The 22234-nt window shown below is 41.8% G+C and overlaps 1 protein-coding gene across 10 annotated transcripts in view; it reads right to left on the bottom strand.

Moving 5' to 3' along the window:
- Positions 1 to 2687: 2687 nt before the first annotated feature.
- ARL13B (ADP ribosylation factor like GTPase 13B) overlaps positions 2688 to 22234 on the bottom strand; it is a 76788-nt gene continuing 57241 nt past the window's right edge. For 4 of the 10 annotated variants that reach the window (XM_064167263.1, XM_064167267.1, XM_064167262.1 and 1 more), the window contains exons 6-11: positions 20548 to 20750; positions 17759 to 17852; positions 13959 to 14187; positions 13417 to 13533; positions 12904 to 12972; positions 2688 to 5507 (exon numbers count right to left, since the gene is read on the bottom strand). In XM_064167263.1, coding sequence (XP_064023333.1) covers positions 5404 to 5507; positions 12904 to 12972; positions 13417 to 13533; positions 13959 to 14187; positions 17759 to 17852; positions 20548 to 20750 — 816 coding nt within the window. In that variant the 3' untranslated portion in view covers positions 2688 to 5403. Of the gene's footprint in view, positions 5508 to 6851; positions 8951 to 12903; positions 12973 to 13416; positions 13534 to 13958; positions 14188 to 17758; positions 17853 to 20547; positions 20751 to 22234 lie in introns of those variants that run through there. The other 6 variants (XM_064167265.1, XM_064167266.1, XM_064167271.1 and 3 more) reach the window with 6 other exon arrangements.

Here is a 22234-nt window from a genome sequence, read left to right on the forward strand (position 1 = left end):
GTGATGGTGACAGAACACTGGGACAGGCTGCCTAGAGAGAGGTTGTGGGGTCTCCTCTGGTGACATTTAAAACCTGCCTGGGTATATTCCTGTGCAGGATCTGCTAGGTGATCCTGCTCTGGCAGGTCAGTTTGACTAGCTCATAGAATCATAAATCAACCAGGTTGGAAAACACCTCCAAGCTCATCCAGTCCAACCTAGCACCCAGCCCTATCCAGACAACCAGACCATGTCAGTAAGTGCCCCAGCCAGGCTTTGCTTCAACACCTCCAGGGATGGCAACTCCACCACCTCCCTGGGCAGCCCATTCCAATGCCAATCACTCTGTCAAGAACTTCCTCCTAACATCCAGACTATACCTCCCAGCTTGAGACTGTGTCCCCTTGTTCTGGTGCTGGTTGCCTGGGAGAAGAGTCCAACCCCACCTGGCTACAGCCTCCCTTCAGGCAGCTGCAGACAGCAATGAGCTCTGCCCTGAGCCTCCTCTGCTGCAGGCTGCACACCTCCAGCTCCCCCAGCCTCTCCTCACAGGGCTCTGCTCCAGGCCCCTCACCAGCTTCGTTGCCCTTCTCTGGACACATTCCAGTACCTCAACATCTCTCTTGAATTGAGGAGCACAGAACTGGACACAGCACTCAAGGTGTGGCCTGACCAGTCCACTGGGCTGCCTTGGGTGGAGAGCAACTCCTTAGTGCTGGCTTCTGCTGTTGCTTCTGCCTTTGCTGAGGTAATTGTACAGTGTAGCATCTCATTAAACTTCTCTCAACCCAGAATGGGGGGTTTGTGTGTTACTTTCCCTCTTGTTTGCATGCAGAGGGGGCTTGTGGGAGCAGACTCTGTTAACCCAGGACAACGTCTTAGTCACTATATAGCCAGGGGATCATGAGGCTCAAGGTCTCCTCTTCAATGGCTAACGTCCAAGGACTATTCTTTCTTCTGCCTTTGATCCCAATTTTGACTTTCTCAATCCCATCTCCCAGTCAGTCTAGTCTGGGACTCCTCAATGTCGGCAGGGGCATGGGCATTATTGGGGGGTTCAATATAGGTTTTGTGTATATTTTTTTCATATTATTACATTTTCTTTTTACTGTATCTGATTGTTACTATTTTAATTAAAGACGGTTTGTTTTGGTTGAGGTTTTTTGTTTGTTTGTGTGTTGGGATTTTTTGTGGGTGTTGGTGGTTGCTTTTTTGTTGTGTTTTTTTTTTTTTTTAAATCCCCAGTATGTACATTTCTCTCCAGTATTCTCTTTCCCTTCTGGGAAGAGAGAGAGATTGAGAGCACCTGTCATTTATCCAGAGGCCAGCCCAGCCTCAGCCCTCGACAAGGTGCTGTTGCCATTCATGCAACCATTGTTATGCTAATAGTTTTCCACCAGTCCTTAACTCCTGTTTGGTCCAGGATTATGCAGACTTCGCAGATGCTGTTCAGCTGTTCAGCAACCTCCTCTGAATCACAATGGAGAGCAGCTCTAGCTTGATGTGCTGCTACGGTAAATAAAATTTGATAGAAATCTGAGAATTGTTCAGAAGCCAAAAAGGCTTTCTGATAAATGTCTTGTACCAACAGATAAAAAAACAAAGCTGGTATAAAAATACAGTACTCTGCAATTGTAATTCTGACAATACAAGACATACAACAATCGAATTTTACTGTACAAATAAAGTAAAAGTACACTGAATGAGTAACATACTTCAAGCTCAATGAATTGCAGATGCTAGGAAGCTAACACGCAGTATGGCAAACAGTGGGCAGCATCCTGAAGTTAGAGTACTAAGCTGTCAACTAAGGTACTAGAGTATCTTAGTAGCAGAAATATTGTTTGATGTTATTTAAGGAGAAAACCCAAAGAAATAAAAAGCTTATACTGCTTCCTTTGTTACTGTGCATCAGTCTTTTTTAATGTGACATCATTATATCAAAAAGTGATTGTTTTGAGAAAACATACTGATTTCTACTGGGGAATAAAATTGTCATGAGATCACTTCTGACAACGTTATTTTACAAGTAATCTAAACCAGCAAAACTGAGAAATAAGTTTTAAAGTGACAGACAGACCTCCAGAGAAGACAGCTACCCTTCTCTGAGTTTTAAGGAAATTGTAATCACTGCAGCTTTTATAAAGCTTAGGCAGAATTCACAGCCTCAAAAGAGAAAATGGGCTCACTCGCTATTAGCCAGCGGGGGGGGGGGGGACTAACATGCTGGACAATTGCCAGTTACACTTGCCTTGCAAGGGTCTTTACTTGCTGCTTCCATCTCCTGATGAGGGCTCACAATAGGGCCATTAGAAATCTGGCATAGCTGTCTATTGCAGGTAATTCATGGATCTGACAGGTCTGTGATTTCCTGATTTCTCCTTCTGCCCCTTCTTGTGGATGGGCATTGCACTGGCCAGCTTCCGGTCTTCTGGGACCTCTCCAGCAAGCCAGGACTGTTGATAAATGATGGAGAAGTGCTTCGGCCCTCTAATCATCTTTGTGGCCCTCCTGTGGACTCACTCCAACAGTTCAATGTCCTTCCTGTGTTGGGGGCTCCAAAATGGTATACTGTATTCCAGGCAGGGTCTTGATTTGATCAAATAAAACTCAGGGTAGTATAATACTGAAAAATCTAATGTAGTAAGTGTTAAGTGGGCCTCACTTAGGCCATGCAGGAGCAGGAAAGACACGAGCTTATACCAATGTGGTACATAGGTGGTCAATCCGTTTATTAAGCTAAGCGTAACACCTATATACTGGAGTTTGGTACAGGGGCGTGTACTTTTGATAGGCTTACACAGCAGAGTACGGGCTGTCCACACGCATAGAGGCAGACCTGACCAACTACCCCCCTTAATCCCCCTTTGCACAGCTAGCCACAGCATTTGCTTGTTCCCAGGGCTAACCAGCCTGCCCCCTCTTCGAGGCCCCCTTGCACGGCTCAGCTACAGATAGCAGCTTCTCTGCTAGCCTCCCAAGGCCCCTTTTCTGCAGCTGTGCCTCCTTATCAGAATGACCTAAGTCTGTTCAGTTACTCAGCCCTGCTCAAACCCCAGTAAGTTATTACAGAGCATTTAATAAGCAAGACTACATGAAACATTTTTCATCGTTTTGGTAAATTTACTTTAAAATCAGAAACGAAACTGGCATCTGCCAACACAACTTGCATAACAGGCATTTCACAGAGCAGTATCAGCATCTTAAATTTCAGTTTCTCAAATGTTATCACAGCAATACTTAGCTTTATTTTTAATAGACTTCCATTACTTTACTTCAGATAAATGTTAAAAAAGGTAATACATTTCTAGAAATTGAAGCTGCAAAAAATAAGCTTGTGAAAGTAGAATCTTTAAGCTAAAAAAACCTGAAGACAGTAAGACTGAGATTGCACACTAAAACTTTTATGCACACCTCACCCTCTTCCATTTAACATTGTGTTCATTTGAAGTAAAAATTACTAAATCCTGAGAATAATCAAACTGAACCATGTTACATTGTTAGAATACCACAAAAGTCACAAATTGTTTCATCCTCTCACTGAACTATGAAACTTGGAAAAGTTCGCCTGTTCATTCCAAACTTACATTCTCACAACTGATTTCCCCCCCCCACTCAAGTGTACTTTCAATATATACTGTAATTAATAATTTCATTTTTACTAATAATTTAGAAGTTTATTTGTGCAACTCATTGCCTTTAAAGGTATATGGCAAAGGTTTTCAACGCCAGTGTTAAATGTGTACATTGCACTGTTTTAACAGCTTTATGGAAGACCGAGTGTAACAAATAATCATGAGGTGCTGCTTCTTCAAAAAAGCCTTTGAATGGGGGTTTCATAGTTGAGGAAACTGAGAAGTATAACAATACATATCTTTACACAGTATACCAATGGTTGTCTCCAATGTAACAAGAAAAACATTTTAAATAGGAACATATAAATCTAATCAAACTCTTGTTTAGGTATTGCTTGTATGTGCTTAAGCATAAAGTTATCACAGTACATGGAAGAATTATATAAGTCCTTAAAACTTTATGGTTTCTTTCGTTTTCAAGATGATATTTTATTATTATTGAAATTAAAAACTGCCAGAGCTTCTCTGCATACTTGTTGGTTCAGTTTTGTATCGAAATCGAGGAATTAGTGCTAAACTTTCACTATGTGCAATTTTCCTCTATGCTGTAGCAGACAGTACGATGCTAAGCTCTATCTTTTTCAACTGAATTTATAACTTACACTGAACTCCATTAACAGAAGAAAAGAAAATCATGTAAGAAAACTTTCAGATAACTGAAAAAGCGTTACTTTTGTATAAAATGTATTTATCTTAAAACTTTCCTTTCTACATACCCCATCTACTTTGGATTGTCAGAAATGCAACATATGTATTTGGTAATGTAATCCCAAATAGAGGTATTGCTACTGTAAGAGAAATGCAAAAGTCAAACAGAACCTATTTGCATGTGTTTGACTACTAGCTGTCCAAAGCTGTATATGTACTGGTAGCAGGTCTGCATGTCCTCTCAAACTTCCAAATCATTTTATAAAAAGTTAGAAAAATAGACTCAGTATTTGTTGCATAACTTTCCTATATTCATCCTATCATACAAGAATCTTACAAAATGCTTTAGAACCATTTGTTAGCTCCAAAACCAACAACTACTGCAGTGAAAAATCGTGGTGAGAACACAATCCAGTGTTATGTGATCCTGAAAGTATTCTTCTTCGTGTTTACAGCTAAGGTATTTTCACAAGTAAACCAAATTAATATTTAATGCCATGTTCATGTGAGCATCCATGGACACATGATTTCTTGATTTCACGCTAAATCCTGAAGTAAATGATAAAGTCTGATAAGTAAAATATAATGTAGTTCACGTTTAACTGTCTCCAAGTAATTTTGCAATGAGTTGTTAGATTGTCAGTTAAAAACTTCCTTCAAGGACAAAAATTGTTTCTGATACATGGAAAACAAAAAGTAAAGGGTACTTGTGATCCATTTAAGCAATGACATCCTGGGTATCGCTGTTAGGTCTTTGGCGTATAGTCAGCGGGGGCAGAGGCCTTCCACCGAAATCTGTGTAAGAAATGCCAGAGAAGAAAACATATTTATCTTTCATCTACCACCTTCCCGACTTAAAGAATATTTACATAAGGCAGATTCTTGCTTCCTTAATGAAAGCTAGGAAGGCTACAAGTTGAGAGATAATTCCTTCAGGCAGTGACAATAAATGTCTGGAGGAGTATAGGGAAAAGCAGGGTTTCGTTACATTTTGTCACACATGTATCAGCATTTTGAAGATCAAGCCAAAATGTGATGTGTAAAAGTTCCTAAAAACGGGGAATGAGGCAACCAAACAGTTAAAATAACAACTTAAAAAATGAAGTTTCAAAATCTGAATATGGCTGTAGTCAAATTTGAATTACCATAAAGCTTTAAGTGACAGCAACGCTATGCAGCATCCAAAATTTTGGGACCATTTATGTTTGGCTTCTATCTTGAAAGCCGTAATAACTTTCTGAAGAACTATATTGAGAATTTGAAAAGAAGCATTTCCTTTTGTCAATAAAAGAGGTCAAAGTAGTAAAATTGTTCAAGACTAAGTTATTAACTACAGCAGAAGAGATTAAGAAGTATTCCCAAACACTGTAATTGTTGTACAAGAAAAACAAGCAAACATGCAGACTGCTACATGCAAAGCAATTCATAAGCAACATGGTATCAGGAAAGATGGTAAGAGGAAAGAGGTAGAAATCTAGAAAAAATAAAAGTAGCTTTTCGAAGCACTCACAGCTCATTTTTTTTTTATACAGACATCTGTCCTGCTAGGGCATAAACCCTGCCAGGCAAGTTTAACCCTGGCTCTTCTTCTGTTGTTGTGCCGGGGTCCGGAGTGAGTCAGATGAGCAAACAATAAGGGTCTGGCCCCGGCAAACCTTGAAGGCTAGGGGGGCTTAGCACCACGTGTCGGGTGCCTTGTCCTGCCCTCACCCTGCCTGCGTGATCAGAGGAGGCAGGAAGCTTTGAATGCATTAGCCAGAGCAATGGGGCTAGCGCCTACTGGCCACTTTGATTTCAAAATGAAGTATATAAAGGGGGATGATTTAGAAACTGTGCCTTCCTGCACCTAGCATGGAGCTGTCCTGCCTCTTACTGTTTGTGGCTTGTCAAAGGCAGCCACCTGTTGCAGCTAGCACTAGTGGCTTAGAAGCAACTCCTTCCCCTCTGCCTGAAATATATTGCATTTTACCCTGGGATCATCACTGCAAGTTTGAAAGTGTTTTTGATACAGGAGACTTACACAGGGACCAAAAGAGTCATGAGTACATGTGCTGGAGTGAATGCCAAGACTCCACAAGCATAGTTAAACCTTTTCCTGTTCTTGTGTTACTATTTTCCAAGTTCTGATTGCTTAAGCCGTTTAATTCTGTGCAATTGCTTCCTGTCAACCGAAAATCCAAAGAATCTCAGGGAATTTCCCTGATTTTTTAGTATTAATAATTAAAAATAAAATTAATACAGAAATTAATATTCAGAATTCATAAAGATTCTTACTTTCTTATACAACATTCTCCTCCCCAACATAGCCTTGATGGTCTGCTAACACAAAATTCAGCTTCAATAAGTCACAATTGCTCAAGAAAACTATATTCCACTTGTGCTGCATGAACAATAACTTGCATGCATTCCTAAGCTAAAATGAACAAAAGCAAGCAAGCTGGGTTACAGTGCTTGAAGAATATGTGTCAGTGTCTTCAGGTCCAAGGTTTTAGTTACCCTTACATTTAATTAGCAAAATAATAACACATATTATTGTTGTAAATATTTTGATTTAACAGAGCTAATTCAATGTTACAGAAGCAGGTGAAAAGAAATTTCCATAGGGTAAATGAAAACTTGAGCAATGGATGGTTTTATTAGGTTCTTGAGGCCTGGCTTTAGGATTGGCAGATTTTACCTCATATCCTTGCAAACGTATCCTTCAGTGACAAGGAAGAGATGCTCATTACCCAGTGTAATTCTAGAGTCATTAGCATGACTGGAAAAATTACAGTCTTTAGTGAAAAAATGGATAATTAAAAATTTATAATTGACTCTCTTGTCCGTTCATTTTGCCTGAACAGACAACATAATGTTCTAGATGAAGAGTGACACAAAAAATACTCTATATACTAAATAGCCTGCTTAAAATGTTTTGCACATCAAATTTTTATGACACATTTCCATCACTGGGAATGCCTAACCTTAAATCTAGAGCTCCTGAGGCTGCTTAAACCTCATGCTATGTTAATTTTATACATTCAGCAGCAACGACTACCACACATCTGTGAAACTCGCAGAAAATGATTTTGAAGACAAAGCCAAAGGCGTAACTGCTGTCCCGATGAAGACTTGTGCCAGAATGAATCGGAAGCAAAGAAAAGATTTGTTCCTGTGTTTCTTCTCATGTCCTAGCAGAAATCAACACTACAAAAAGTCATATTTGTTTTGAAGGTTGATGTGACTAAGAAGTTATCAATACACTCTTAGACGCAGACTTTGAGAAAATATGTATGACCAAGGCTCTTTAAACAGCAGCCTGCTAAATACTTTCTTCTTTCCTTACTCTTATGGACACTAAAAATTTTACCATTTTACCTGGAGTCCTGACAAAAGTATGCTGGGCATCCTACTGGAACATAGGTTTCTCAGCCTGCTCTACATGAGGGTAGGTGCTCATTTGCATCATGTACTACAACTTTTTATCCACTTGGCCAATAACAGTTAGTCAAAGTAAACTGTTAAACAGAATGCATAGTTGCTACAGAGAATAAACCCCAAAACTAAAGAACAAAGCAAATAAAAAAAAAACACAGAAAAGAAAGCCTTACAAAGTCCCTGCTGAAAGAAATAGAAAACATCCCACCACTTTCAGCAAATTGTTCCCTCAAGCCATTTAAATCAATCACAAAACCAACAAGGAAACCAGGCCTTTTTATTTTAAAAGATGTTGAATGCCCAAAAAAGAAAGCTTTGGGCAAGGGTGGGGATGGAAAAAAAAGCCAAGAAAGAAAAATATTTCTTGGCTGTAGGGACAGCCCCAAGGGAGTTTGTTTTCATAAAGATGTAACTAGGGGAATATTTTAAAAGCATGGATCAAGGATAGGCCTCAGTTGTCTTGGGAAAACTTGCATGCATTTCCAAGCAGAGGCAGGTTCTCCACCTGCAAAACAGGCACAAATTCTTCGGAGAACACTGCTGCGTGAGGGAAAACAGGCAAGCTAAAATCAGTGCAAGATGGAATTCCTATTGTTAGGTTAATCAATGATCTTAAGGTTCCCTTCCAGCCTAAATCATTCTGGTTTCTCAGACTATCTGAGTTAAAAAAAAAACAAAAAACACAACAAAACCACAACTGCTTTAAGTGAAATGAGTAACTGATGCTCTTTGATATCATGATCTAAGTAAAGTTTTGACAATGTGGGGACTATGCTTTTGAAGAGGGTTTTTTGATTTATAAACAGTACTACCCTAATAGATGTTTCTTTGCTTTCTCAGGATTTTCTGTGCCCTCTGTGTCTCAAAATTCCTAAAAAAAGTCAAATGCCAACAAGATCAGGCAATGTCTTGAATTTAGTTTCAAAATCCTGAGCACTCCGAGTTTCCTCTGATCTCAGTGTTACATCTCTGGCCAGGACACCATTCCTTTACCACCATCTTTTCCATTATTATATTCCAAAATACTTTAATTATTATTCTTGTTTTACAAACAGACTAAATTAACAGAGAACTCAGGTTACTTACGTACACACTTGTGAGTAGGAAACATAACTTAAGCATTTTTTTTTTACATCTTTGTCTCACCCATGCTCTTGCTACAATATGCCTCTCTTAGGCACAGATTGAAATTGTGTACAGCCTCTTCCTTTTTCTTCCCCTCCCTACCTCTTCATCTGGCTTATCCTTCTTGCTGCCTTCTCTCTATATGCCTTAAAAAAAAAGAGCAAGATGCTTTTGTGGTTAAGATTACAAATGACATTTCATGCACATGAATTATACCCCTGTGAAAAGTAAGTATCTAGGTTTTAGACTTCATTGTCCTTTTGATTTTTTGGCAGAGAAGCTCCACATTCTGTTGCTTCAGATCTTCAGCAGGTAGTACACACGTGGTAGTACAATCAACTCAAGTCAGGTTTAAGCTCAAAGATCACTACAGTCATGCTGGCTCCTTTTTCTCTAAGTCACTCAATTTTTTTTGTTTGATTTTTGTAAGTGTTCCAATTGCTTTAGTTTGTTAACCTCTTCTCATATTGCTTTAGATGTCTCCATATTCACTTGGCTTCTCAAAATTTGCAAAATAAAAATTTAAGAAAAAATATCAACTGAAAGTGAGAAAAAGCTGCAGTATGAGCACATGAAAATCTTCCATGGTCTTCCAAAACTAGACAATAGTCATTGTTGCAGAGAGAAGCGAAGAATGTGCCTATTACACCTTAAGAGTCGCATTCAGTAAATTTTTCTCTGGGCACCTTGTGAATTTTCAGGGACCCTGGCTCCTCATGGAAAGCAGCAGATCCAAAGCTTTATCACTGACAATGTTGCATGGACCTCAAAAGAAAATGGAAAGTCTATGGGCTTCAGAAGAAGGGGCAAGCATCGTGAGAGGACTACAAGGATGAACAGAGGTCATGCAGGAAGAAAATCAGAACTTGATTTGTCCAAGTCTGTGATAGATCATAAACAAGAAAGGAAGGGACAAGGAGAATCCCCACCCTTTACTGAACACAGGGGAACCACAATGACAAGTGATAAGGAGAAGACTGAGGTTCTGGATGCTGCCTTTGCCTCAGTCTTTAACAGCAAGATCAGCTGTTTCCTGTATATGCAGCCCCCTGTGACAGAAGATGAAATTGCAGAGCAGAGCCAAGCTGCCTTGATTCAAGAGGCAATGATGAGGGACATTCTATGGGGCCAGACGGGATCTGCTGAGGGTCCCAGGGGGCTCAGGGTGCTGAGGGAGTTGGCAGGAGTGATCTCCAAGTCAGATTCCATCATCTATCAACAGTCCTGGCTGGCTGGGGAAGTTCCATTTGACTGGAGGCTGGAGAATGTGAGACTCATTTTTAAGGCCATAGAGAGGATCCAGGAAACTACAGACCTGTCAGTCTGACCTTGGTGCTGGGGACGGTCATGGATCAGGCCTGGCCAGCATGGGTTTATGAAAGGCAGGTCCTGCTTGACAAAACTGATCTCCTATGACAAGTTGACCCACATGGTGGATGAGGGAAAGGCTGTGGATGTTGTATACCTGGACTTCCGTAAGGCCTTCAACATGGTTCCCCACAGCATCTCCATGAACACACTGTCTGCCCACAGTCTGGAGGGCACCCTCTTTGTTGGATCAAAAACTGGCTGGATAGCCAGGCCCAAAGCGTAGTGGTAAATGGAGTTAAATGCAGTTGACAGGCAGTCACAAGTGGTGTTCCCCAGGGCTTGGCATGGAGTTGCTTTATTTAATGTCTTCATCAATGACCTCAACAAGGGGATCGAGTGCCCCCTCCTAAGTTTGCAGACAACACCAAGCTGAGAAGGAGTGTCAACCTGCTGGAGGCAGAGGGACCTGAACAGGCTGGGTCGTTGGGCTGAGGCCAATTACATGGTGCCAAACAAGGCCAAGTGCCAGGTCCTGCTCTTTGGTCATACAAACTCCAGGCAGCACTGCAGGCCTGGGGAAGAGTGCCTGGCAGAGAGGGACTGGTGTACTGATTGATAGCCAGCTGAAGATAAGCCAGCAGTGTGCTTAGGCAGCCAAGAAGGACAACAGCATTAGGAATAGTGTGAACAACAGGAGTAGGGAAGTGATCAGCACTGGTGAGGCCACACCTCAAACCACATGGTCAGTTTTGGGCCCTTCACTACAAGAAGGACATTGAAGTGCTGGAGTGTGTCTAGAGAAGGCAATGGGGCTGATGAGGGGTCTTTAACACATGCTATATGTGGAGCAGCTCAAGGAGCTGGGGTTGTTCAGACTGGAGAAGAGGAGGCTGAAGGGAGACCTCATTGCTCTCCACAACCACCTGAACGAAGGGTGCAGCAAGGTGAGGGACAGCCTCTTCTCCCAGGTAACAAGTGATGAATAGGAGGAAATGGCTTCAAGTTGCACCACAGGAGGTTAGGAAAAAATTCTTCACCAGAAGGGTCAACGTGCATTGGAACAGGCTGCCTAGGAAGTGGTGGGGTCACTATCCCTGAAAGTACTTAAAAGATGTTTGGATGAGGAGCTTAGGAACAAGGTCTTAACAGTCGTGTACAGGGAGATGTGAGTTTATGGTCTGACTCGATGATCTTAAGGTCTTTTCCAACCAGGTAATTCTATGATTCTATGACACCTCTCCTTGCAGATCAATAACCTAGTTTCCAGTTGGAACTTGAACTCTGCAATCAAGTTTATGCTGGGCTTTTCATCATAGCAGAGATTGCAGTCCCTCATCTGGAGCTGTTAACATAATGCACCAATTCAGAAATGCCCACGTCTTTAGTTGTTATTCACACAAGAGAGTAGCCATAAATCAATGACAAAAGCCTTACAGGCCATGATTTTAAAACCGTATAGAAACAGTACCTGTTGGTAGAAGAAATTTTAGACTACGTCAAGAGGCAGCACAAGGAACCAGCCAGCAAATTCTTCTAGGTGTGAGCTATGGTTCTGTTAAGGGTTAATCTCTCGTGGGGGGTGGTCTGAACCTGACTCCAGGTCCCCCTGAGTCCTCCCTGGGAGTGGTCTGAACCTGACCCCAGGTGCAGTGGTTAGCCCACTCCCACTTTCTGTTTAGATCCCTATAAAAGCAGAGGAACTTCATGTTTCTCTCTCTCTGCCCTGCTCTTGCCTGACAGTGCCAGCCTGTTCCAGCTGCTTCAGCTTTGCCACGTGGCTGACCAACCACGCAGTGGACCAACCACCTCCTGAATCTACCTCCATCCCCTGGGTTTTGTATATATTTTGTATTTGCTTCCCTTCCCTATACTTTTTTGTAACTCCTCTTACACTAAATGCCTTTTGTTTATTGTCAAGGTTTTCCTTTCAACTTCCAAATCAAAGCAAGACTATTCTTTGGGTGTTTTACCCCTTTTCACTCTATACCTAAAACTTTTCTTTCTGAAGAGGAGAGAGGGGAAGGCATCCTATATATATGTGTGTATGTGGATAGATATATATATATTGTTCTGTTAGGCTTTGGGCCTCTGGGAAGCTTAAACCAGGACAGGTTCACAAAACTATAAAAATATGAGGCCCATTTGGGTTCAGTAGTGTGAAGTGATCAGCACTTCCAGATAAGATCAGTGTGGAAAAAAACAGGCAACTTAGCGCAGAGTGGGACTGGATGTGGATGAGTCACTATGGATGCCAAATTAATAAGCCCTGATGGATCTCTTCAGTTTTGCTTCAGTCTTTCTGCAGTATCCTCTCTGCAGAGTACCTCGGTCTGCTTCCAGTATTCAGGCAACTCAATTCCAGTCCCCATTCCATCAGATAATGATGAGCTGTCTACATAAGGACAATAGAAATACACTTTGAAACTTCCATTTTTAAGGTAATATATATTTGGATTCTTAAAGGAACTGGTCCCTGCTGTTCTTTGTTATATGGCACAGTATAATATTTACTTGAATGATGCTGTGCAAATAACTTCAGATCATTAATAGCTTCTGATATCCCATGCCACTTTACAAAAGAATCTGAAAGAACTTTTTTGGGTAAAAAGAAAAACAAGACTTGAAAAATAAAAAAAAAGCTTTCAACACAGCAAAAGAGTTAGCTTTTGGTTAATGACAATTGTGCTCAAGAAATACCAAAAAAAAAGAGATGAATAATTAGTGTAGAAATGAATGAACAATGGAGAACACTTTTTGAAAGTACAAAACCCAGGATATTTGGAATTACCAGCATGATGTGTTTCACCAAGAGGCTCAAGTTTTCGAAGTCTATTAAGTTTGGGAGTTCCCCAGCCAACTAAAGGGAAATAAAGACAGTTAACACACACCACAACTGCACTTGATTCTCATGATATGTGTGGAAGCCAGTTCTCTTGGGAGTAATTAAAAAAACTAGAAATGCCAGAATATGTAATATCTTGTATATACGGTGAATAACGATGGAATACTTTAAAATGACTGATTTGCCATTAAAAATATTGATATTTTTAATCACTTTTTCATCAGTGAGCAGTCAAGTTTCTGACTCCTTGTGTGAAAACAGTAACATCTTCCTCCTCAGAACAGGTCAAATCAGTACTGAGTAAAGCACATGCAATGAATTGGGAAACTGCATCAAAGATTTCTTAGAGAGTAAGGTCTACCCCTGTAGTAAGGCCATTTTAGTTTAATCATTCAGAAATTGATATTTTACTTACTGATAACAACAGAGACATTGATTACTGTTTGTTAGTAGAGTTACCTGGCGGAATAGATGGTGGTGTTGCAGGATTCTTGGGAACTGTGTCCTCTGTATTAACAGGTTCTACTTTATGGCCCCTTTTTAATTTTGGCTTTCTGCTTTTTTTCTTATTATTATCTATACCAAACAGAAATAATGTATTACATATCATATAGCCAGAGAATTGTATTAGATCATCTTCTAATACAGTTGTTGGTGTGAGATACATCGGTGTGTTCAATATAAACTTACACACAAGATCACAGGAAATGTAAAATTCACATATTTTGGCTATAATGAAGAAGCTGTACACGTAAAATACAAGCTAATTTTATGTCTTAATGAAGGGACTACGTATTTGGTGATGATGAAAATCAGCCAAGGTTCAGCCACTGTATCAATTCACACCAACAAGCAGGGCACTTTTTGGAACATTTTCTGGTACAGTAGCATAATGGAGCATTTTTAGGTTTTCAATAGAACAAGCTGACTCGTGGTATCACAGAAGAGAGAACTATGAGAACAATACCATTAAGGGAGACATTAAAAGGAAGCAGTTTTACCTGAGTAAAGGCATTCTGAGGCTTGCTGATCATTCTCTTCATGCTGCAAAAGCTGCGTAGTTGTAGAATTGCAGTTTTCTAGTCTACTATCACTTGTACTTTGGCTGCTGCTACTTGATAAGTGCTGGGCACCCATTTGCTCCTGCTCTGTTTGCGGTTTCAAAGCAATTGTAGCCTTTTCAGTCTCCAACCTTTGCCGCTTCTTTTCCTTTTCAATTTGTTTTTCATTCTAACAAAAGGGATTTTATAAAAAACAACTTCTGACTAATAAGACAACAAAGTTATTTTAAAAATCAACAATCTCCAACATATTTTTCTGTGCCACATCTAGCATGAAAATATTTTCAAATAGGTGAAGAAGTTATATATCCAAAATTTTGTCCAGATGAAGGAAAAATATAAAGAAAAAATATCAACAACATTATTTACTGGAATTAATAACAGAATATTTCAAAGCTAAGAAACCTTCTCATTTGTATTTTATTTCAATGGAAAGCAATTTATGCTCCCTACATCACTAAAACATTTTACAAGAAGCTCATAGACCTTGAACATTTTCCACTCCTGAATATTCTATAGTTTAACTAGGAAATGTGTTCAGTCATTTGCTTACAACATCTGTCCTCCAATCAAGAGTAGGAGATTTTCTTAATGTGAAAGCTTTGATTTGCTGCACACCAAACAAGACTGCCAAGGTCAAAAAAATTAAAACAGCTGGGTGTACAGACATCAAAAAATATTTAGAGAACTCCCTCTTCATACAGAAGTTAAATGTGGCAACCACGAATACAGTGCTGCTGCACTTGCTCCTCACTAACCAAGAACCCCTGCTTTTGTAGTATCTGGTTAGTGACAGCTTTGGCTGCAACAAGCACAATATTGTGGGATTTGGGATTCTGCTGAGCATGCTAAAGGTCAGTTCCAAACCAGTGGTTTTAGATTTTAGAATACCAGACTTCAGTGTACTCAAGAGTCAGCTGGAAGTGATCCCATGAGAAGATTTCATGGAGATTAAAAGACCTAGCAAGTGCTGTGAGTTTTTTGAAGAACATTCTCCTAGGCATACAAAAACAGCTCAAACCCTCTAAAGGCAAGGGAAGTAGACAGAGCTAGAGACCCCCTTGGCTTAACTGTGAACTTCTGGGTCTGCTCAAGAACCAAAAGGGAAACACTACCTATTGAAGATTACAATGGCATTACCAGGGCTTGCAGAGATGCAGTTAGGAAAGCAAAAAACTCAGCTTGAACTGGCCAGAGATCTCAAAAACTTCAAGAAGTGTTCTTCAGATACATTAAGAACAAGCAGAAACAGAAAGAGACTACAGTCCCAGTATTAAACAGGAGAGGTGAACTAGTCACCAACAGCACTGAAAAGGCAGATATCCTCAATGCATTCATCACCTCTGTCTTCACTAATGCTGTTAGGTCTCAGGCCATGGGAACAAAAATGCAGACACAGACCTGTCTTCAGTGAAGGAAGAGTTGGTGTGTCAACTATTATAGAAGCTTCACCCATGCAAATCATATGTCATTCACCCAAGGGTGCTAAGAGAGCTGGCTGGTGTTGTGAGGCTGCTCTCTGTGGGAATGCAAGAAGGAGAAATGCAAGAAAGAAAAATAATAAGCTGTGTAGAGAGTAAACAATGTTGATTCCCAGAAGTTACAGGATGCCTCCTCCATGGGAGAGAAGCAGGAGTCTGATAAGATGGAACAAAAATAAGTGGAAGAAATACATTCAAAACAGAACTATCAATCATCTGTATTATGTTAATGCTCTATTTGCAGGATGGTATAAAAAGTAGCACTGGCTGTAATAAAGAGGCATCTCCATTTAAAAAAGAGGCACTTGAATGTAACAAAGAGGGATTTCATCAAACCAAAAGTGGTTGTCACGTTTGTCCGTTACTACTGGCAACGACAGGTGGTGCCCTGTGTGAGGACTTTGGCTGGGTTAAGGAGATGGTGTTAACAGAGATAACAAGTCAGCAGGGCTTGGGGAAGGAAACGTGGGGAAGCACAATGAGATGATGGAGTTGAGCCATGGATCCAGATCAAATTGACACCTGAAGAGGTAGGGCACTGAGGTGGAGCTCAGGGAAGCATAATGAGATGGCAGAGTCAAGCCTGGGATCTGGATCAAATTAACACCTGAACAGGTGAGGTATCGAGAACAATGGGTATGCCAATGTCTCATGAAGAGAAGGCTATCCTAATCTTATTAAGGAAGATATTAGATGAAGGGGATGTAAAACATGAAGAACAAACTTTAAGGACTTAAATTTGGACTGAATGTAATGGCCATGGGGCAGTTGCACAAACTGCCTTTGAGGAGAGGATCTGGAAAGAACTGGGGAACTTGCTTTTTGATGTGGCCACTGGAGGTGGTACAGTCACTATCTGCTGTTTGACAACCTGGTGACTAATTTTAGAGTCCTTAAAACAATTAGAGAGTAATCCAGCTACAGAGGCAGCCACTGATAAGGCACTCACTTCTACAGAGGCAACAGTTATCAAAGATGCATCTGCAGCGGAGGCTGGTGCCTGTCTGCCTGATGACACTCCTTTGTTTGTGATGGGAGATGGGGGATTTGGGCACAACCAGAAGATATCCCTCATGACTGAAAGAAGGTTGACACCAACCCCATCTACAGGAAAGATCCAGGCAATTATAGACCCATTAGGCTCACTTCAATCCCTGGGAAAGTTATGGAACAAATCCTTTGGGGGACTCACAAGTCAACTGAAGCACGTATTTGGGAAAAGCCAACATGGACTCAACAGGGGCAAATTCTGCGTGATGAAGCTGATTGTCTTCTATGATAAAGTAACTTGCTGAGTTGATGCAGGGTGACATTGGTGACCTGGACTTCTCCAAGGCTTTTGACACAGTTCCCCACAACCTCCTCCTAGAGAAACTGACACATTAATGCCTAGATCAGTGGCCTGAGAGGTAGCATATACCCAGAGGGTGACAGTAAATAGTTCTTTCGCAAACTGGCAACCAGTCATAAGTAGGATCCCCCAGGGACTGACACTGGTCCAAACACTTTAATACCTACATAAGTGATCTGGGTGTTGGGATCAAGAGCACCCTGATGAAGTTTGCAGGTAACACCAAAATGATTAAGTTGACAAGTCATAAGAGAGAGCCACTCTCCAGAAAGACCTGAACAGGCTGAAAGAGTGAGCTAGAAAGAACCTTCTGAAGATCAATGGGGGCAAATGTAGGGTCTTGCACCTGGGAATATATAAGCCAGGAGTGCAGCTCAGACTGGCATCAACCTGGCTGGAAAGCAGCCCTATGGAAAGGGATCTGAGGGTTCTTGATAGATAACAAGCTCAGCACAAGTGAGCAGTGTGCTGCAGGAGCAAAGAAAGCCAACAGGATGCTGGGCTGCATCACCAACAAGAGCACTATCAGCAGACATAAAGCCTTTATCCCACACAGTGTTTGCAAGAGCACACCTGGAGTATTTCATTTAGTTTTGGTCCCTGCTGTACAAGAAAGATGCAGACAGGCTGGAAAGAAGGCCGTGAGAAAGATTAGAAAGTCTGGAAGACTTCCAATATAAGGAAAAAGAAAGGCTGAGAGAACTGGATTTGCTTAGCCTTGAGAAGAGATGGCTTAGGGAATACCTTTTTACCATGCATGAGCACATAAACGATGGCTCCTAGGAGCCTGAAGACTTCCTTTTCACAAGGAGTCATATGACTTTAAATGAGCCATTTTTCTCATTACCTCTCAAACATTTGTTAGCAGTTAAGTTTAAAATTACCCATATTTCCACACATTCTCATACCTCAGAGATTACAGCAGATATAGGCTGGAAGGGGTTTTCAGACTTCCCTGGCTCAAGGTCTTCCTCATTAGTCACATTTCCTTCTTCTCTTTCCCTGTGTTGTTGTTGTTCAGTTTACGTCATGGTTGTTTAGTGGGTTTGTGGGTTTGGGTTTTGGTTTGTTGTTGGTTTTTTTTGAGGAAGCAGGGAGGGGAAAGAGAAGGAATGAACAAAGAATTATGATGAAGATAAGCCACCGATTTTACATAATAGAGAATGCTTACTAGGCCATCTAACTCCTCCTCCAATTTATGCCAGCTGTTTTTTGCAGTATGTTTCTGTATTTTCAAAACCATTCTGCAGAAATCACAATGACAAGCTAATATTAACAAAGCACAAGTATATGTTGCGGTGCAGGTAAAAACACATGCTGCTATTCATTGAAATGTTTTATCAGCACTTTAGGAAGTGTGAGTTTCTGAGAACAGGATATGTGAAGAACACATCTGTAACTGGAAGGTTTCCCTTGTTCAGCAATATACTGAAATTTCCATGTACTGGGCTGCTCGGTTGATGTAGTAAGGGTTAGGAATCTGACTAGAGTCAGAAAAGTTCAGAAATACACAAAATGCTCAGTACACTCTTGTTGTACCAGCACTAATTATTTTTTATGCATGAAATGTCTATGCAGTAAGCATTAAAATTACTGTGTATTGAATAATATAATACAGCATTAATAAAGGATATGATCATCAAATGCTTTTCATCAATTGATCTGATGGTACTTGTGCATAGGAAGTCACTGTTACACCTAATTTACAGCTGCAAGTGCAGAACAAAAAGCAACTTAGGGAATTATTAAAACACAGAATGAAGCAAAATTCTACCCAAATCAAAATTAATGTTTTGTTACAGTAAAACAATTGATTTGACACAAAACAGGAAAATGAGAGTTAATGCTATCTCTTGTAATTGAAACAAGCACTCAACTGCAGGTAAAACCAGCAGAAGTTATGTTAGCTTTCCTCTGAGACACAAGAAGTTTATCAAAACTTTTAAACATTTAATCTAATTCAGATCCAATCAATTCTTCCAGTGAACAAATGCCAACGAGATCACTGAGCAGGGACAGAATACATGGAAAATGCCCATATAATCAGATAATCTCTTTGAGACCTGTTTCAACATCAGTCCTCCTTGATAAACTTCTCAGTGTGGCACTAACTCAACGTAATCCAACATGGTCAGAGGGTTTTTGCCTTTGCACAGACATCTGGCAAAGTAACAATGTATGTATTTGTTTATCTTTGTGAAGCATTTATGAAGACCATGTGAAACTCCAGGTCTTTCAAAAATGCTTGTTTACAGTATCACAGTATCACAGTATCACCAAGGTTGGAAGAGACCTCACAGATCATCAAGTCCAACCCTTTACCACAGTGCCCAAGGCTAGACCATGGCACCAAGTGCCACATCCAACCTTGCCTTGAACTGCCCCAGGGACGACGACTCCACCACCTCCCCGGGCAGCCCATTCCAGTGTCCAATGACTCTCTCAGTGAAGAACTTTCTCCTCACCTCCAGCCTAAATCTCCCCTGGCGCAGCTTGAGGCTGTGTCCTCTTGTTCTGGAGCTGGCCACCTGAGAGAAGAGAGCAACCTCCTCCTGGCCACAACCACCCTTCAGGTAGTTGTAGACAGCAATAAGGTCACCCCTGAGCCTCCTCTTCTCCAGGCTAAACAACCCCAGCTCCCTAAGCCTCTCCTCGTAGGGCTGTGCTCGAGGCCTCTCCCCAGCCTCGTCGCCCTTCTCTGGACACGCTCAAGCATCTCAGTGTCCTTCCTAAACTGGGGGGCCCAGAACTGAACGCAGTACTCGAGGTGTGGTCTGACCAGTGCAGAGTACAGGGGCAGAATGACCTCCCTGCTCCTGCTGACCACACCATTCCTGATGCAGGCCAGGATGCCACTGGCTCTCTTGGCCACCTGGGCACACTGCTGGCTCATGTTCAGGCGGGTATCAATCAGTACCCCCAGATCCCTCTCTGTCTGGCTGCTCTCCAGCCACTCCGACCCCAGCCTGTATCTCTGCATGGGGTTGTTGTGGCCAAAGTTTACTGGATAAACTGAGGCAGCAAGAGTACAAGCCAAGTCACTTCAGAGTTATTTCTCCCAGTAACACCTCTGCATGCATATGGCAGATGGAGGGACGAGGGTGCTCAGTGCTTTGTAAGAATGTTCCAGGAAATGATTCACACCAGTCACTAAAAGCAACCATAGCTAGCTGCTGCAGACCAAATGGGGTTCTGAAAGAAGGTAAGAAATAAGTTGTCCTGCTTCCCTTCTCTGCATCATATTAGTCTCTCCATCTATCACCTGCTCGATATCCTGAAGTTTATTAAGGATAGCACATCTAGTGTTTGATACTTGCACATGAGTTACAAAGTATAACACAAGCTACCAGAAGTCTACCTTAGAATGCATTTGAAGGTAACAAGATTAAATAACGAGATTGGGGTTTTTTTAGGTTAGCATCCTAATTATCTTAGCAAGGCCAAGTTTATTCTGCAACAACTACCTTGCAATTCTCATTCACAGTACACTTCCAGCACACAGCAAATAAATGAAATTAAGCAGGCAAAAACCTGTAGGCCTTGAAGAAGCTCTAACATTCAGGTCTGTACATTTGATATGGAAACTCCTGGCTTGTAAGCTTTAAATCCTGATAGCTTGGTTCCTACAAGGTACAGGAAGGAAGTATTACAGAGAAAGAGAGGAATAAGAGGGTAAGAGAAATTACAGAGAAAGTACCTTTCTTCTCGTATCCTTCTCACTCGCTCAGCTCGCTCTAGTTTCTGTTGTTGTTCATATGCTTTTTGTTCTGTAGTGTCTCTTTGAATGCGCTCATTTAGGGCATCAAAATCTTTTGCTATGATATACAGAAGCCAGTATAAACCCTTTTTTATTGATTTATCTATCTTTTTCCCACAGCCCATGATCGCTGAGCAAGGTTCCTGTAAATGTAAGGAGAGGGGAATTACTTCTGCTTCATATCAGATTCCTTGATCTGAAAATAAGCAATCAGCAAAACAATTACTGTTACCATGAAGCTTGCAAAACGTTGAGAAGTGTGGCAAATCACAGGTCACAGGATAATAGGGGTTGGAGGGGACCCAAGGAGATCATCCAGTCCAACCCCCTGCCAGAGCAGGACAATCCTATCTAACACAGAGCACACAGGAACACATCCAGACAGGCCTTGAAAGGCTCCAGAGAAGGAGACTCCACAACCTCTCTGGGGAACCTGTGCCAGTGCTCTGGGACCCTTACACTAAAGAAGTTCCCCCTTGTGTTGAGGCAGAACCTCCTGTGCTGCAACTTACACCCATTGCTGCTTGTCCTATCCCAGGGAGCAGTGAGCAGAACCTGACACCCCCACCCCCACCCCGGCAGCCCTCAGATACTTATAAACATTTATCAAATCCCCTCTAAGTCTTCTTTTCTCTAGACCAAAAATTCCCAGGTCCCTCAGCCTCTCCTCACCAGCCATGCCCTCCAGCCCCCTCATTATCCTCCTAGCCCTCTGCTGGACCCTCTCCAGCAGATCCCTGTCCCTCTTAAACTGGGGAGCCCAAAACTGAACACAGTATTCAAGATGAGGTCTCAGCAGGGCAGAGTAGAGGGGGAGGAGAACCTCCCTTGGCCTGCTGGACACACTCCTCCTAATACACCCCAGGGTCCCATTAGCCTTCTTGGCCACAAGGGCACATTGCTGTGCCATGGGGAACTTGTTAGCCACCAGCACCCCCAGGTCCCTCTCCACAGGGCTGCTCTCCAGCAGTCACCTCCCAACCTGTACTGGTGCAGTTTGTTATTCCTCCCCAGATGCAGGACTCTGCACTTGTCCTTGCTGAACCTCATCTGGCTCCTCTGTGCCCAGCTCTGTCTGTCCAGGTCTCTCTGGATGGCCACACAGCCTGCAGCTGGATCAGCCAAGCCTCCCAGCTTGGTGTCAGCAGCAAACTTGCTGAGCAGACTCTGTCTGTCTGTGCCCTCATCAATGGCATTGATGAAGATGTTGAACAGGACTGGACCCAGCACTGATCCCTGGGGGACTCCACTGATTACAGCTCTCCAGCTGGACCTGGCACCATTGATCACCACTCTCTGAACTCTATCTTGCAACTAGTTCCTAACCCACCTCACTGCCTGCTCTTCCATCCCACACCTCCTGAGCTTGCTCACTAAAATGCCATGGGAGATGGTGTCAAAGGCCTTGCTAAGGTTAAGGTGTACTACATCCACTGCTCTCCCTGATTCTACCCATTCAGTTATGGCATCATAAAATGCTATCAGCTTAGTCAAGCATGACTGCCCCTTGGTAAATCCATGCTGATGACCTTCTTCTCTTCCAAGTGCCTTGAGATGCCCTCCAGCAGGAACTGCTCCATCATTTTTCCAGGGATGGAGGTGAAGCTGACTGGTCTGTAGTTTCCTG

Source organism: Pogoniulus pusillus, chromosome 28 (genome assembly GCF_015220805.1).
Source record: "Pogoniulus pusillus isolate bPogPus1 chromosome 28, bPogPus1.pri, whole genome shotgun sequence".
NCBI classification, from domain to species: domain Eukaryota; kingdom Metazoa; phylum Chordata; class Aves; order Piciformes; family Lybiidae; genus Pogoniulus; species Pogoniulus pusillus.